This window comes from Elephas maximus, chromosome 11, assembly GCF_024166365.1.
Source record: "Elephas maximus indicus isolate mEleMax1 chromosome 11, mEleMax1 primary haplotype, whole genome shotgun sequence".
NCBI lineage: Eukaryota > Metazoa > Chordata > Mammalia > Proboscidea > Elephantidae > Elephas > Elephas maximus.
This window is the reverse complement of record NC_064829.1, coordinates 101,790,355-101,808,623: the sequence shown is the minus strand read 5'-3', so window position 1 is coordinate 101,808,623 and position 18,269 is coordinate 101,790,355. Positions and strand designations below refer to the sequence as shown.

Below are 18,269 nucleotides of genomic sequence, written 5' to 3'. Positions count from 1 at the left end.
ATGGAGTGAGACTACCCCGTATTCTTTGATAGCTTTCTGTTTTCAGCATGGCATGAACTTGTTTGTGTCAATAAATATAAATCTATATCTTTGCTTAAGGAGCCTCGGTGGTGCAGTGGTTAAGAGCTCAGCTGCTAACCAAAAGGTTCTAACCCGCCAGCCACTCTGTGGGAGAAAGATGTGGCAGCCAGCTTCCATAAAGATTTACAGCCTTGAAAACCCTGACTTAAAGTGTTGCTGTGGGTTGGAGTCAACTCAGTGGCACCAGGTTTGGTTTTTGGTATATCTTTGCTTATGCTTCATAATGTCACCGATATGTGGTTATTTAACCATGTAGATATTTAAGTTGTTTATAGTTTTTCACTATTATAAACACTTAAGAACATTCATAATTTGTATATTTAACATAACTTAGTATTTTTTAAAGTACATAAATAATACACCTGTTTGTTATGGAGAAATCAGATACTGCAGAAAAAAAACTCAGGGATGAGGATAGAAACTTCCAGAAAAAAAACCAGCAACCATTTTATTTAGTGTTACATCTTTTCAGGCATTTTCTGTCATAGCATATGTAAAATCAGCAAAGTCCTTTGTAGATTTTTTAAATACTCAAGGGTGATTGAAAAAAGATGCACCCTTTTTAGGAGGCAGTTTATAAGAGGGAAAAACAGCATTGAAGAGCTAATTCTGTAGGGCAGTGCAGTGTTACGCAGGGATTTAAAATGATATTTATTATGAAAAATTTCAGTCATAGACAAAAACTTGAAAGCATCATACTAGAGTGAGTACCACATGCCATTCAGCTAGATTTGGTCATTGTTAACGTTTTGTTTTTTGTTTTGGGAAGGGGGATCAGGATGACATGATATTTCCGAATGCATCCAGGTTTATCTGTTACATCTGGCCCTTGTATCACTTTTAATCTAAAGCTCCAGCCCACCACCTATTTTTATCAAGACAGTTTTATTGGGGCACCCACTCATTTACATATTATCTGTGACTATTTTCGTGCTGTAACAGCAGAGTTTGAATAGTCGGAACAGAGAGACTATATGGCCCGGAAAGCCAAAAATAAGTGCTATCTGGTTCTTGACAGAGAAGATTTTCTAACCCCTGACCTAGAATAATTTGACCTAGAATAATTTTTTTGTTTTTTGTTTTAAAAAGTTTAGTAGGCTGGTTGTCTTGTAGAATATCCCACATTTTGGATTGTTTTGTTTCTTGTGTGTGTTTCTTTTCTCTTGATTTTTATTTTTTAATTTATGTTCAGTGCAATTAATTCTTTTTCCCTCCTGGTGTTCCAACTCATAGCGACCCTGTGTACAACAGAGGGAAATACTGCCTGGTCCTTCACCATCCCAACAATCGTTGTTATGCTTGAGTCCGTTGTTGCAGCCACTGCATCAGTCCATCTCATTGAGGGTCTTCCTCTTTTTTTCTGACCCTCTACAAGCATGATGTCCTTCTCCAGGGACTGGTCTCTCCATACAGTAAAATTTATTTTTTTTCTTGTGTAGTTGTGTTTGTTGGTTTTTTTGGTTGTTGTCTTTGGCTTTTTTTTGGTTGTTATGTTTAGTTCTGTGAATTTTGATAAAGGCATAGAATTGTATAACCACCACCACAATCAAGATATGTAAGAGCTTCCTCACCCCTAAAAATTCTATCCTGTTGCCTTATTATAGTCACCTGCCCTCCTCACTCACCACCACAGACTTGTTCTTTATTCCTGTAGTTCTGCCTTTTCCATAATGGCATGTAAGTGGAATCATACGGTGTATAACCTTGTCAGCCTGGCTTCTGTTTAGCATTTGAGCTTCATTCATACTGCTTTATGAATCAGTAACTTGTTTCTTTTTATTACTGAGTAGTATTGTATTATATGAATATACCATAGTTTATCCCCACCAGATGAAGGACATTTGAGTTGTTTACACTTTTGGCAACCTTAGCTGAAACCATTGAAAACATTAACATGTTTTTGTGTGAAAAGTTTTTGTCTCTCTTGGGTGTATGTGCCTAGAATTGCTGGATCATGTGACAACTCTATGTTTAACATTTTGAGGAGTTGCCAAACTGTTTTCCAAAGTGTCTGTAACACTTATAATCCCACCAACAATGTATGGGGGTTCTGATTTCTCCACATTCTTGCGAGTAATTATTATTCGCTGTCTTTTTAATTTTAGCCATAGTGGGCGTTAAGTGGTATCTCATTGTGGTTTCAAGATGAGATAATGATGACTAATGATGTTAAGCATATTTCATGTGTTGATTGGCCATTCGTGTATCTTCTTGGGAGAAATGTCTGTTCAGATCATTTGCCCATTTTCTAATTGAGTTATTGTTAAATTGTGAGGTTTCCTTATATGTTCTGAATACCTGTTGTCAAGTCGATTCCGACTCATGGCAAACCCCATGTGCTACTGAGTAGAACAGCTCAGTAGGGTTTTCTTGGCTGTAATCTTTAGGGAAGCAGATCACAGGCCTTTCTTTCATGGTGTCACTGGGTGGTTTTGAACCACCAACCTTCAGGTTAGTAGTCAAATGCAAACTGTGCCACTCAGGGACCTGTATTCTGGATATAAGTCACTTATGGGCTATGTCATTTGCAAATACCTTTGCTTACTCTGTAGGTTTTCTTTTTGCTTTCTTGTGTTATCTTTTGAAGTACAGAAGTTTTTAATTTTAATGAAGTCTAATTTAACTATTCTTTGTCATGCATGCTTTTGGTGACATACCTAAGAAATTATTGCCTAATCCAGGGTTACAAAGATTTACGGCTGTATTTTCTTCTAAGAATTTTATAGCTTTATCTTTAACATTTAGGGCTTTGATCCATTTTTTGTTAATTTTTGTACAATAAAACCTGCGAATGCTGGAACCTGTGTATGGTGGATGCCTTCAAAGGCAGAAAACTTGTGAGACCTGGAAAAACAAGGCCGTCCTGGTGCATTCCGGCTCTCACAGGTCTCACTGTACATGGTGTGAGTCCAACTGTCTTTATTTGCATGTGGAGATTCATTGTCCCCGTACCACTTACTGAAAAAACAATTCTTTCCCCTCTGGAATTATCTTGGCACCCTTTTTGAAAATCAGTGACCATAGATATATGGGTTTATTTCTGGACTCTCAGTTTCATTCCATTGATCTGTATGTGTGTGTCCTTACACCAGTATAACACTATCTTGATTACTGTAGCTTTGTAGTGAGTTTTTGATATCAGGAAGTGTGAGTCCTCTTACTTTGTTCTTTTTCGAGAATATTTTGGCTGTCTGGGTCCCTTTCATTCCCATACGAGTTTGAAGATCAAGTTGTCAATTTCTGCAAAAAAGGCAGCTGAGATTTTAATAGAGATTGGCTTGAATACATAGACCAATTTAGGGAGTATTACCATAATAATGTAGAGGGTCAGCGAAAAAGAGGAAGATGCTCCATGAGATGGATTGACTCGGTGGCTGCAACGATGGGCTGAATTGAAGCATGACAAGGATCGTGGGATGGCACAGGACCCGGCAGTGTTCCCTTCCGTTGTACATAGGGGTTGCTGTGAGTTGAAACTGATTTGACGGCACCTAACAATGAGGATACCATATTAAAATTAAATCTTCTGATCCGTGAAAATGGGATATCCGTTCATTTAGGTCCTCTTTAATTTCTTTGTACAATGTTTTGTAGTTTTCTGTGTACAAGTCTTCAACTTGTTTTGTTAAGTTTATTCCTAAATAATAATATCCTTTTTGATTCTACTGCAAATGGAATTGTTTTCTTAAATTTCATTTTGTAATGTTTGTCGCTGGTATAGAAGTACAATTGATTTTTTTATCTTGATAGCTTGTATCCTGTAACCTTGCTGAATTCATTCAGTAGGTTTAATAGTTTTTTTTTTTTCCTGTGGATTCCTCAGGATTTTCTATGTCCAAGATCATGTCATCTGTGAATAGAGATAGTATTACATCTTCCTTTCCAGTTCAGATGTCTTTTATTTCTTTTTCCTTCCTTAATTGCTCTGGCTAGAACCTCCAGTACAGTGTTCAATAGAAGTGGTGAGAGCCAACATCCTTGTCCTGTTCCTGATTGTAGAGAGAAAACACCCAGTCTTTCACTGTTAAGTATGATCTTAACCAAAAAACCAAACCCATTGCCATGGACTCACTTCTGAGTAGAACTGCCCCATAGGGTTTTCAAGGCCATGATCTTTACGGAAGCAGACTGCCACAACTTCCTCCTGCGAAGCAGCTCTTGAGTTTGAACTGCCGACCTTTCAGTTAGCCGCTGAGCGCTTAAGCACTGCGCCACCAGGGTCAGCTATAATGTTAGCTGTGAGTTTGTCGTGGACACCCTTCATGAGGTTCAGGAAGTGTCCTTCTCTTCCTAGTTTGTTGAATGTTAAAAAAAAACCCGTGTTACCATGAAAGTATGTTGGATTTTGTCAAATGCTTTGTTTGTATCCGTTAAGGTGATCATACAGTTGTTGTTAGGTGCCGTCGAGTCGGTTCCGACTCATAGCGACTCTATGCACAACAGAACAAAACGCTGCCCGGTCCTGAGCCATCCTCATAATTGTTGTAATGCTTGAGCTCATTGGTGCAGCCACTGTGTCAGTCCACCTCGTTGAAGGTCTTCCTATTTTCCGCTGACCCTGTACTCTGCCAAGCATGATGTCCTTCTCCAGGGACTGATCCCTCCTGACAACATGTCCAAAGTATGTAAGACGCTGTCTTGCCATCCTTGCTTCTAAGGAGCATTCTAGTTGTCCTTCTTCTAAGGCATATTTGTTCGTTCTTTTGGCAGTCCATGGTATATTCAATATTCTTTGCCAACACCGCAATTCAAAGCCGTCCGTTCTTCTTCGGTCTTCCTTATTCATTGTATCCAGCTTTCACGTGCATATGATGCGATTGAGAATACCATGGCTTGGGTCAGGCTCACCTTAGTCTTCAAGATGACATCTTTATTTTTCAACACTTTAAAGAGGCCCTTTGCAGCAGATTTGCCTAATGCAATGCGTCTTTTGATTTCTTGACTGCTACTTCCATGGCTGTTGATTGTGGATCCAAGTAAAATGAAATCCTTGACAACTTCAGTCTTCTTCTTGTTTATCATGATGTTGTTCATTGGTCCAGTTGTGAGGATTTTTGTTTTTTTTTTATGTTGAGGTGTAATCCATACTGAAGGCTGTGGTCTTTGATCTTCATTAGTAAGTGCTTCAAGTCCTCTTCACTTTCAGCAAGCAAGGTTGTATCTGCATAACACAGGTTGTTAATGAGTCTTCCTCCAGCCCTGATGCCCCGTTCTTCTTCATGTAGTCCAGCTTCTCATATTATTTGCTCGGTGTACAGATTGAATAGGTATGGTGAAAGAATACAACCCTGACACACACCTTTCCTGACTTTAAACCACTCAGTATCCCCTTGTTCTGTTTGAACAACTGTCTCTTGATCTATGTAAAGGTTCCTCATGAGCACAATGAAATGTTCTGGAATTCCCATGAATCTTCGCAATGTTATCCATAATTTGTTATGATCCACACAGTCAAATGTCTTTGCATAGTCAATAAAACACAGATAAACATCCTTCTGGTATTCTCTGCTTTCAGCCAGGATCCGTCTGACATCAGCAATGATATCCCTGGTTCTACTTCCTCTTCTGAAACCGGCCTGAATTTCTGGCAGTCCCGTCAATATATTGCTGCAGCTGTTTTTGAATGATCTTCATCAAAATTTTGCTTGGTGTGATATTAATGATATTGTTCTATAATTTCCATATTCAGTTGGATCAACTTTCTTGGGAATAGGCATAAATATGGATCTCTTCCTGTCGGTTGGCCAGGAAGCTGTCTTCCATATTTCTTGGCATGGACGAGTGAGCACCTCCAGCGCTGCATCTGTTTGTTGAAACATCTCAACTGATATTCCATCACTTCCTGGAGCCTTGTTTTTCTCCAGTGCCTTCAGAGCAGCTTGGACTTCTTCCTTCAGTACCATCGGTTCCTGATCATATGCCACCTCTTGAAACGGTTGAACATTGACTAATTCTTTTTGGTATAATGACTCTGTGTATTCCTTCCATCTTCTTTTGATGCTGCTCGCATCATTTAGTATTTTCCCCTTGGAATCCTTCACTATTGCAACTCGAGGCTTGAATGTTTTCTTTAGTTCCTTCACCTTGAGAAACGCTGAGCATGTTCTTCCCTTTTGGTTTTCCATCTCCAGCTCTTTGCACATGTCATTGTAATACTTTACTTTGTCTTTTCAAGCCGCCCTTTGAAATCTCGTGTTCAGTTCTTTTACTTCATCCATTCTTCCTTTTGCTTTAGCTGCTTGACATTCGAGAGCAAGTTTCAGAGTCTACTCTGACATCCATCTTGGTCTTTTTTTTCTTTCCTGTCTTTTCAATGACCTCTTGCTTTCTTCATGGATGGTATCCTTGATGTCATTCCACAGTTCGCCTGGTCTTCAGTCATTAGTGGTTCAGTGCATCAAATCTGCTCTTCAAATGGTCTCTAAATTCAGGTGGGATATACTCAAGGTCATATTTTGGCTCTCGTGGACTTGCTCTGATTTTCTTCAGTTTCAGCTTGAACTTGCATACAAGCAATTGACGGTCTGTTCCACAGTCGGCCCCCTGGCCTTGTTCTGACTGATGATATTGAGCTTTTCCATCGTCTCTTTCCACAGATGTAGTCAGTTTGATTTCTGTGTGTTCCATTTGACATGGTACGTGTGTATAGTTGCTGTTCATGTTGGTGAAAGAAGGTATTTGCAATGAAGAAGTCGTTGGTCTTGCAAAATTCTATCATTCGATCTCCGGCATTGTTTCTGTCACCAAGGCCATATTTTCGAACTGCTGATCCTTCTTTGTTTCCAACTTTCCCATTCCAATCACCAGTAATTATCAATGCATCTTGATCGCATGTTCGATCAATTTCAGACTGCAGCAGCTGATAAAAATCTTCTGTTTCTTCATCTTTGGCCTTAGTGGTTGGTGCATAAGTTTGAATAGTAGTTGTGTTAACTGGCCTTCCTTGTAGGCGTATGGATATTATCCAATCACTGACAGCTTTGTACTTAAGGATAGATCTTGAAATGTTCTTTTTGATGATGAGTACAAGGCCATTCCTCTTCAAGTTGTCATTCCCAGCACAGTAGACTATACAACTGTCCGGTTCAAAATGGCCGATACCAGTCCATTTCAGCTCACTAAGCCTAGGATATCGATGTTTATGCATTCCATTTCATTTTTGATGATTTCCAGTTTTCCTAGATTCATACTTCGTACATTCCAGGTTCTGATTATTAATGGATGTTTTCAGCTCTTTCTTCTCATTTTGAGTCGTGCCACATCAGCAAATGAAGGTCTCGAAAGCTTTTCCATCCACGTCATTAAGGTTGACTCTACTTTGAGGAGGCAACTCTCTCCCAGTCATCTTTTGAGTGCCTTCCAACCTGGGGGGCTCATCTTCCAGCCCTATGTTAGACAATGTTCTGCTGCTATTCATAAGGTTTTCACTGGCTAATGCTTTTCAGAAATAGACTGCCAGGTCTTTCTTCCTACTGTCTTAGTCTGGAAGCTCATCTGAAACCTGTCCTCCATGGGTGACCCTGCTGGTATCTGAGTACCGGTGGCATGGCTTCCAGCATCACAGCAACACGCAAGCCCCCACAGTACAACAAACTGACAGACGGATGGGGGGATCATAGAGTTATGATCCTTTATTAACATGGTTTATTACATTGATGAGTTTTCATACGTTAAACCAACCTTGCATTCCTGGCATAAATCCCACTTAGTCATGGTGTGTAATCTGTTTTTTTTGTTGTTGTTGTTGAGAATATACACAGCAGAACATACACCAGTTCAACAGCTTTTTCATGTATAATTTAGTGACGTTGATTACGTTCTTCGAGTTGTACAACCATTCTTTTACCCTCCATCTCTGAGTTATTCCTCTGCCATAAACATTGATGCACTGCCCCCGTTTCCTGTCTCATCTTTCAAGTTGCTGTTGTCAGTTTGGTCCCATATAGATAGTTCTTAAAAGAGCATAATGCTCAAGGCGGACATTCTTTAGTAGTTAAGCTAAACTATGTTTGGTTTTAAGAAGATTTCTGGGGACATTTTTGGTTTAAGGTTTAAAGTTTACCTCAGGGGTGTATAATCCCTTTTATATGTTGCTGGTTCAGTTTGGTAAATTTTTTTGAGGTGATGTACTTTTAACAGGAAAAAAAAATATAGGTGTATTTTTATTTAAAGGAAATATTCTCAGAGTTGATTATCATGAATAGTAGCATTCTGAGTGATTGGTTTTTCTTCGGTACAGTCTTCTGTGTTCTGAAGGCCTGTAATGGACCTTTCCAAGCAGGAGGAGACATTAGCACTGTGGTTTAACAGAACGGGTGTGCTGGTCTTGGCCAGGGTATGAGGGACTTGAAATGGATACAGCCTTTCTGGAAGGCATTTTGGCAATAAGTTTCAAAACCCAACAATTCTGTATTTAGGAGCCTCAAGGAGTAATTGAACACCTATGCCAAGATGTGTGATTGCTGTGTTGAACAGCTTAAATATCCATCAGTAAGTTACAAAGCCAAATGAATAATGGCTTGATAGTACAGGTGGTCCCCAGGACAAACCATACTTTCAGCCATTCTTTTTTGGGGGGTGGAGCTTACATAATGTTTATAACTGGAGGAGTAGGAAGCGCAGATGTTGAAGCTATAAGTTTGTATGTAATGTTTCCAACCCCCAAAGACAAAGATTGGATTTATAAAGATACAGGCAATAATAATGAAAACTTAAAAAAAAGGGGGGGGGTGGCATTCGGCCCTCAGTCAGGGACTACCTCTGCAGTGAAACCTGTGAGAGCCGGAACTCAGTAGGACTGCCTTGTTTTTCTGGGTTTCACAAGTTTTCTGCGCTCTATTAGTAGAAAATATTTCCGTTTTTCCGCCTTACAAATGATCCAGCTTTCTCAGGTTTTACTGTATTTGCCTTTAAAATGATAATTTGCACTTTTAAAAGCATGTGGAAGGCTGTGTACCACACTGGGAAGAATGGAGATGATCTCCTGATGGTCACATTCCTTAGGGAAGCCTTCCCTATAGCTGGTCTGTGTCCCTGTTCACAACTTTGTGTGCAGGGGTGGGAGCCTGTGGAGCACACCTCCTGGGGAAGCAGTGGAGGAATGTGTTTGCTCGCAGGGTGGTGATTTGGAGCAGCAGGTGACAGTCTCTGCTAAAGTCTGTCCCCTGGATGCTCCAGGCTGGCCCAGAAGGGCTGCTTTCTGTGTGGGTAGCCAAGAGTATTCTGTCCCCGTGCTTCCATTTCAAGCCCCAAATTTCCCAGGCCTCCTGCATGTTAACACAGGCCTCCTCCCTGATGTTTGTCTGGGAGTAGCAGATAGAGCCCCTGCCCATTATGGGTGAGAAGAGAATTGCGAGAATGTGACCGGGGCATTGAAACATCTGATATTTGTAGGGCCTTATTTTTAGGAAGCACAGATATAGTCTTAACTTAAACTTAAAAACAGAAAGAAAGTGTTATGAAAGAATTCCTGCTTCCCAAAGTTCAAAGGTCTTTCCCAACCACTCACTAACCCCTGGATCAGATTTCTTTTCCATGCCCAAACGCCAGCATTAGCATTGTTCTCTAGATTGACTCCTCCCAGTAGCACTTAGGGCCCTCTCCTGAACTTTCCCAGATGTCATCGGGATGCCTGTCCCTGGGGCTCCATCTCACTCATCTTTTTTTGCAGGTACTGCTTCTCCGAGATGGCCCCTGTGTGCGCCGTGGTTGGCGGGATCTTGGCACAGGAAATTGTGAAGGTAAAACGCCACTGTGGAGCAGAAGAGAGTTGACGCACCACAGCATGACTCATCAGTGGGCCAAACGGAGAACTGAGGGCTGTCCTAGGAAGCTGACCTGCCTCATCCTTGTTTCATACCCTGCCCTTTTCTTCCCTGCCTTCTCTCCCCCAATGCACCCCTCCTATTCTTGCCATCCCATCCAGGTGGCCATTCAGCAGATGACCTAAGCGTGGACTGCTCTCTGCTGAGCTCAGAGCTGAACATGTTGCTTGCAAGGGTCTGTCTACTGTCCCCTGACTATATATTTATCTGGTACTAATTGTATCTGCCAGGGATTGTGCTTCTCACAGCCTATGAAATAGGAATGGTCATGATCTCTATTTAAGAGGAAGGAACTGAGACCCAGAGAAGGAACTCCAGAACTTGTGCTCTTAAACACGACTTTGTCCCGTTTCGCTCCATCCATCACACTGGCATCAAGCCCCTCTCGTTCTAGTCCGTGCACATAGGTGTATGTAGAGATGAGCATAGTCAGTGTCTGTGGGGCACATGCTCTGTGCCAGAGGCCCCACAAGGCCCTGTATGGGGCAGCCCCATGACCCCGCCAGGCAAGTGCTTTTGTCCCTCTCAGAAGGGAAGTATCTCATGCGGAGTCCCCTAACAAATAACTGGCACAGCCTTTCGAATCTCTTCCACACCATTAGGGTTGCTAAAACTATAGCATGCTCACAAATATATTTTCTTTGGGAACTTTGTTACTTGTGCAAAGGTGTTAAATTTGCCTTTTGCAGGGCCTTGGCTACATTAGTGGATTTGTAGTCACGGTTCGTCTTTGACGTTCATGGGGCCAAGTTGGGCCTCATTAAGTGGTTTCCATGTTAAAATATTTACATGTTAAGAAAATGTGGAGTCTCAGCTTTCACCACATTGTCTTCAGGTGTGTAAATTTGCTCTAGAGACACTTGACTGAATTTAATAGTCCCACCCTCTTCTTGAGGCTCCTGTTTTCTCTCCTGACCCTTCTCTCTGGACCAACTTCTCCATTCCCCACATCTGCACTGCTCCTCTGTCCTAAGCAGTAGGCACTCACCAGAGAAGTGGGGGAAAGGAGGTTTGCGACGGCCAGGACTGTCTCTCTCTCAGGCCTTCATTGTAACCCAGAGTGAAGTAGAGATGCTATTTGTAGGCCCAACCCAAGACATGGGCAGTGGCTACCCAGAGCACTATGCTGAGAAGGATTCTGAGGCTACCTGTAGACAGACTCAGCAGGAAAGACTGCAGCAATGCACAGGCCATAAGGGGGGAATGGGAACCTATGTATTTTTGTAGTCTGTGGTCACAGCAGCAATAATAATGGGATAACATTTATTGAAAGCCCATTATGTCCCAGACAATGTTGTTGGCATGGATTAACTCATATATCATGAGGTGGGAACTACTGTGATCCCTAATTTATGAAGGAGGAGCTGAGTGGCAGAGAAGTGAAATGGATTGCCCAAGCTGATAAGTGCCAGAGCCAGGATTTGAACCCAGGCAGTCTGGTTGCTGAGCCTGTGTTCTTCACCACTTGGCTGTTCTGTCTCAGGTGCCGCCCCTAGATGGCACTCCATTCAAAGACGCTCTGCAGAGGCCTTGGGGCCACTGTCCTTGAACCTCTGCTCCATACTCCTGCTAAGAAGCTGCTCCTTGAGTTGTTCGTGTGAAATGGAGATTAGGGGTTGAGACAGGTGCCCTTTACCCCGTTATTTGCAGTGGTTCTCTGCATCTCAGTCCTCACCCCTCACATAGCCCCCTCCTTCCTGCTGCTGGGGACAGCTGCTGCCAGCGTCTTGTTTCTGTTTATCCCAGACAGTCCGAAGACTCTGCATTCTTGGTTGCTGGGTGTGTTTGGAATCTCTCTCCCTCTGCCCCCATCATGCTTAGGAAGCACTTTACCTTTTGCCCCGTGTTCACCCCGTGTCCTGCTCTCTTGTCCCCACCACTACCCCTTACTTAACTGCAATCCAGCCTGCAGCCAGCTGGCCATAGGGCCCCTCATTCGGAGGGCCTAGCCCTTTCCCTGCTGTCCTGAGGGGCCTCTGACCACCTCTGAGGAGGACACATTAGGAGACAGAGGACAGGCCTACCAGTCTGTTCCCTGGAGTCATCCTTGTGTCCTCCCTTTCTTATGCCCTTGCAGACACTACATCCTACATCCATGTCCCCTGTCAAGTGTGCCTCCTTTGTCTAAATCGCCTTTCCCTTCCATCTGTCCCCACTGCCCTCAGCAGTTCCCTACAGACTCCATGCTCTTTAACTTCTATCATCTCCTGGGACTTGTGGTCTAAGAGTTCTAGCTGTGGGTCTTGGGCCCTTCCACTAGACTGGGTACTTGGAATCCCCAGATATTGGTAAGAAGCCCCATTAGTAATAGCAAACCAAAAAAACCAAACCCGTTGCCATCCAGTTGATGCCAACTCATAGCAACATTATAGGACAGAGTGGAACTGCCCCATTGGGTTTCCAAGGAGCAACTAGTGGATTCGAACTGCCGATCTTTTGGTTATCAGCCAAACGCTTAACCACTGCACCACCACGGCTCCTAAGTAACAGCAGCTGCTGTCTATTGAGCATTTACCATGTGCCAGGCACATTACAAGCCTCATAGCATTTCATTCCTACCAAGAAGTAGCAGGCAGGTGCTACACAGTCATTTTGGATGGGAGCTCAGAGAGGCACACCTCTGATCTAAGTCCCACAGCTAGGAGGTGGCCGAGCCAGCACTGGACATCCATGCCCTGAGAACCAGCTAGCATGTCTTCTCCAGCCTAGTCTCCCTGCTGTGAGGCTCTGCCCTCTGCCCCGCCTCAGGGGCTTCCTGTGCCTGAGGAGTGTGGGCGCCATCCTGTCACTGTGGTCAGGCCCTTCCACATACCCCACCCAGCCCTGGCCTCACTCTCTGCCCTGCCTGCAGGCAGCTGCCCACCTAAACCTGTAGCTTGGCCCAGCCCCTCCGGCCCCTCTGGCCCCTTCCTGTCTACCTTGGTCTGGAATGGCTTGTGCTGCCTGATACCTCGCCTGCCTGACACCATCATTCATCCTGTCATTGTGTTTCATCTGCCCAAACAGATGTAAGCTCAAGGACCCTGTACATACAGTCAGTGTCCAACTGATAGTGATTATTAAATATAAATGTAATCATACAGGGGAGCCCTGGTGGCACAGTGCTCAAGAGCTCAGCTGCTAACCCTAACCAAAAGATCGGCCGTTTGAATCCACCAGCCATTCCTTGGAAGCCCTTTGGGGAAGTTCTGCTCTGTCCTATAGGGTTGCTATGAGTTGGAATCAACTCAGTGGCAATGGGTGGGTTTGTTTTTTTTTTTTAATTATATAGGTTATATACAAATAATAGTAATATATAGTTACTGAGCATTCACTCTGCCATGCAGTGTGCTAAATTCATTACAGGCCAGGTCTCATTTCCTCCTCACGAGCTTATAGGCAGAATCTGTAATACCTGGCACAGAGTAGATGCTCAGTAAGTTTTCCTCAGCTACACAGATAAATCACCACTTGAGGTGTAGGTATAATTATCCCGTTTTACAGATGAGGAAACTCCATGCTCAGTTCATGGAGAAGTTAAGGTGTCTAGGGCACGTCCGTGAGCTTATAAATAAGGTCCGTCCTTAAGAATGACAAGCGTGGTGCTCCCTGGAATCATAGACCCGACCCAGCCGTGTGCCTCAGGGAGGTTGTCTCTCGGTGGTACCTCCTGGTGGCGTTTCAGCCCTCTTTGAAAATTTGCTGACATCTCTGAACCCTTCCCCAGAAACGTGCAGGTACAGACATGACTCAGCATGTCATTTCAGGGAGTCTGGCCCCGTCTCTAGAAGGCCTCTGTCCTTCTGTTGACCACTCCTAGGACCTCTGGGTTCTGGGGCTGTCCCATGGGAAGCAAGTGAGCCCCAGCCACATCAGTGTGTGTCTCCAGTTCACGCAGTCACCTGATTCCCTCAGGTGATGAAGGTGGCAGCCCAGGATCAATGAAACTAATGGCTGCCTTTATCAGTTGAATAGTCATAAATAGTTATCACTGCCATTTGCCAAGCAGTGCTGCTCTGTGCTGGGCATTGTTTTAGATACTTGAAGTACATCATCTGTTTTAATCCCCCAGGATCACGCATTAATTATTCTCATTTAACATGGGAAAAGTTCGGGGGGGTTAAAATGATCTGCCCAAGGACCCATAGCTGGGAAGGGACAGAGCACAGAGTTGTGACAACCAAAAATGTCTCCAGACATGGTCAGATACCCCCTGGGTGGGAGGCAGAATTGCCCCTGCTTAAGAACCACTGCCCTACACTGCTTTTAGAAGACTTTTTCCCCCTCATTTTATCCCTTTTAAAGCACTTGCCTGACCCTTCCTCTCGGTTTTCTCACCAGGCCCTGTCTCAGAGGGACCCTCCTCACAACAACTTCTTCTTCTTTGATGGCATAAAGGGGAGTGGGATTGTGGAGTGCCTTGGCCCCAAGTGAACCGAAGAGTTGGAGGCCCCAAGATGCTGACCTGCAGCACGCCCAGAGATACTCCCTTCCTCCTGCCCCCACAAAGGCATCTCAAGATGGGGAAATGAAGTGATTGACCAGTACACACGACTTCCTGGGAGCGGGAGAGTGTGCAGATGTACGGCTTCCGCTCCCCAGCAGCTGCTGAGCAACGGGCTGGGGACTGGCTGTTCCCATTCCAGTGCTGTTGGGCCTGTGTGCCAGCCCCGGGCCTGCCAGCTCCCCTGAGTGGTGATCACCTCAAAGCACCCCTCTGACACGTCCCCACCTGGTGCCATCATGGCTTCACCAGCCCTCTGGGGCCTCGGCGGAGATACCTGCGAGGAACCAGCACGCCTTGTCGCTTAGGAGCCTCTTACCATCTTCTTGGACTTATTCCCCGCATGATGTCATACAGCGAGGAGTGTGACTTCAGGTGGGGAATAAGGCCCAGGCCCGAATAAATGTCAGTGGAACCAAAGTTCCAAATTCAGACAGGTGCCTTTAGAGAGGAAAAAACAGGCCCAGCGGAATGTCTTTCTTCCAAAGTTTGATATCACAAAAAACAACAGGTGCCATCTGCTGTGCTGGTCTTGAGTTTTCGTTTAGGATTAGTGGAGTTCAGCCTGGGCTTCGGAAGAGGGAAATGTTACTAAGCCCCTGGATACCTTACCAGGGGGGACCTTCTGAGTGGAATATTAGTGGAAGAACAGCTTGTTTAAAATGGCCTGTTTGTGGGCCCACCCCTGGAGAGGCACGTTCCCTGGGGCTGAGCTGGAACACAGAGCTGCCCTTTTAACACAGCCCCATAACTGAGGCAGGCGGGCCTGCAGGAGGCGGGCATTTAATTAAGTGGTTGTCTGTCCTTCATTTACTCTGAAATGTAGCTGTTGGTGTTTCACATGTTTTCTATACTTTCCCTGGTTCTTTAAAAAGGAATGATAGTAGAAATAAAATTTTGGTTTTGGATTTTTTGTTGTTGTATTTCTTTCACATTAGAAAGTGGATCTGACAGGGAGTGACCCTCCTGGTTGACCGTTAGACCTGAAGAAACACTAGTGAATGCCCTGACAGGACTGGGAGGTTTCCTCCCCTCGGTCACCATTCCTGCCTCCACTCTGCAGGATAATGCAGCAGGAGTAAGACTGCAAATTCTAGAGGGAGGAGAAGCTTCGGGTTCCAATTGTCTCTTCGATAAGTCAGATAATAGTGGCTGTTCTCAGTGGCAAGAATTACAATAATCATGAAAAAGGGGTAAGACAAGTGATATTGATTCTACCATCTGTTTTATTTAGATTCTCTGTGCCAGGCATTGCTCAGAGGAAAAGTGGGTGATGGTCCCATTTTAAAGTTGGTGACACTGCAGTAACCAGCCCCAAGTCCCACAGCTGGTGGGGGTCAGGCTTTAATTGGAGCCCATGTTTCTCTTGCTTGGCAGTCTGTACTCATTCCCAGACACCTCCCACTCTTGTGTTTCTCCTTGATGTCAAGTTGTGTGAGGGGTGGATTTGCAGCCCGTTGCCTATTTGAGTCCTGCTATGTGAGGTGAAAAGGAGCTAGTCTTCTCAGGTGATGAGATTATCCCCCCCCCACCACCACCCCGCTTCCGCCTGGATGAAGATGGGGCTGTCATTCAGGCATTTCTGGAGGGGGAGGTCCCTTCCTGGACCCTGTTAATGGAGAACCTATGGCGCCAAGGTCAGCAGTTTTATTGCCCCTTGAATCTCACCCCAGGTTTGAAATTTTGAGCTTACTGCCTCCCTTCTTTTTGCAGTGTGGGACCTTGGTCACAAGGGGGAGCAGGTGGGTCTGAATGGATAAAGAGATTGTCATTGTCAAATCTTCCCTAAAGCCTTTCAAACTTTTCCAACTTGTACCTCTAATAAGGAGCCCGGGTGGTGCAGTAGTTAAGTGCTTGGCAGCTAACTGAAAGGTCAGTGGTTTGAACCCAGCAGTGGCTCCACTGGAGGAAAGACTTGGCAGTCTGCTTCTGTAAAGATTACAGTTTAGGAAACCCTCTGGGCCAGTTCTACTCTGTCACATAGAGTCACTATGAGTCAAAATAAGGAGTCTTGGTGACAAAGTGGTTAAACGCTCGGCCGCTAACCGAAAGGTCAGAGGTTCAAACCCACCAGCTGTTCCGTGAGAGAAACGTGGTAGTCAGCTTCCGTAAAGATTACAGCTTTGTAAACCCTACGGGACAGTTCTACTCTGTCCTATAGGGCCTCTATGAATCGGAATCAACTTGTCGGCAGTGGGTTTGGGTGTTTGGATACCTCTAATAGCAAGGATTGAGTCATCTGGACCAGATACCTCAGGAACCAGGGGAGGGGTGGAGCTGGAAGCTGCCAGCCCAAGGCAAGAAATACCTTTATTTTTCAGATTTCATATTGTTCCCCTATAGTACATGCTCCTGTTACAAAAATGGGTTTCCCCAAGTCTCCAAGAAGCTGCACACTGCTAACCCTGTGACGTACCTCCAGGAGGTATATAGCCCATTCAAGGAGGATGTAATCCATGAAGGTAACAAATACGTTTGGTTGACCCACTTTGAGTTGCTGGGGTTACAAATGAAAGAAAAGGCGCTGCCAGGTTTCTCACCCTATACCACACTTCTGTTGCCCCCAATATGTGTAAGAACTAAACAGTTAACGTGCTGAATGCATAACACCCTTAGAGCCTCAGAACGTTCTAGTAAAATAGCTTCCACTCTAATACGTGCAGTGGAAACCCTTTTGTTTTTCGTCTAATACATGTACAATGTAAAGAAAACACTGAAAAGTTCTCAGGCTCCTCGCAGCGCCACACTCTATGGTTTCCCTTTGCAGTGCGGACTTTTGCCAGTTTCTTGCGTGTTCTTTAAATTGTTTTATTGTGAAAACAACTATATAGATTTTTATATATATGACTGCTAACCAAAAGGTCTGCAGTTCAGATCCACCAGCCGCTTCTTGGAAACCGTGTGGGGCAGTTCTGGTCTGTCCTATAGGTTCGCTATGAGTCGGAATCAACAGCAGCAGGTTATGGGTATATATAAAGCAAAACGTTTGCCAGTTCTACATTTTTTACAGGTACAACGCAGCGACACTGATTTTGTTCATCATGTACAACCATCACCACTATCCGTTTCCAAATTAGTTCACCAGCATAACAGAAACTCAGTGCCCCTAAGCACTGACTCCCCCTCCGCCCTCCTTCCTGCCCTGGCAGCCACTAATAAACTTTGCTCTCTATACGTTTGCCTATTTCATGTAAGTGGGATCATACGTTATTTGTCCTTTTGTGACATTTCACGAGCATCATGTTTTCAAGATTCATCTGTGTCGTAGCATCTATCAGGACTTCATTTCTTTTTATGCATGGGTAATACATGTGTGTACCACATTTCTTCATTTGTTGACGAACAAGTTTTGGCTCTTGTGAACAGTGCAGCAGTGAACACTGGTGTACACGTACTGCTGGTGTTCTTGCTTTCAGGTCTCTTGGGTATACACCGAGGAGTGGAATTGCTGGGTCATATGGCAACTATGGAATCCCTTGTGGCATAGTGGTTAAGTGCTACGGCTGCCAACCAAAAGGTCGGCAGTTCAGATCCACGAGGCGCTCCTTGAAAACGCTGTGGAGCAGTTCTATTCTGTCCTATAGGGTCGCTATGAGTCAGAATCGACTCGACAGCAATGGTGTTTTTTTTTTTTTAATAGTAACTATGTTTAACTTTTTGAGGAACCCCCAAACTTTTCCACAGCAGCTGTACCATTTTGCATTCCCATCAGCAGTGGATGAGGGTTTCAATTTCTCCACATCCTCGCCAACATAGATTTTTTTTTTTTTTATGGCATTCTAGTGGCGGCGGGGGGAGTGGTATCTCAGTGTGGTATGGCATTTCCCCTGGAAAAAGACATCATGCTTGGTAAGGTAGAGGGTCAGTGAAAAAGAGGAAGA

General features: G+C 44.3%; 1 protein-coding gene across 1 annotated transcript in view; it reads left to right on the top strand.

Moving 5' to 3' along the window:
• SAE1 (SUMO1 activating enzyme subunit 1) overlaps nt 1-15,291 on the top strand; it is an 86,297-nt gene extending 71,006 nt beyond the window's left edge. The window contains exons 8-9 of the mRNA XM_049900352.1: nt 9,752-9,821; nt 14,226-15,291. Coding sequence (XP_049756309.1) covers nt 9,752-9,821; nt 14,226-14,318 — 163 coding nt within the window. The 3' untranslated portion in view covers nt 14,319-15,291. The remainder of the gene's footprint in view (nt 1-9,751; nt 9,822-14,225) is intronic.
• The last annotated feature ends 2,978 nt before the right edge of the window (nt 15,292-18,269 follow it).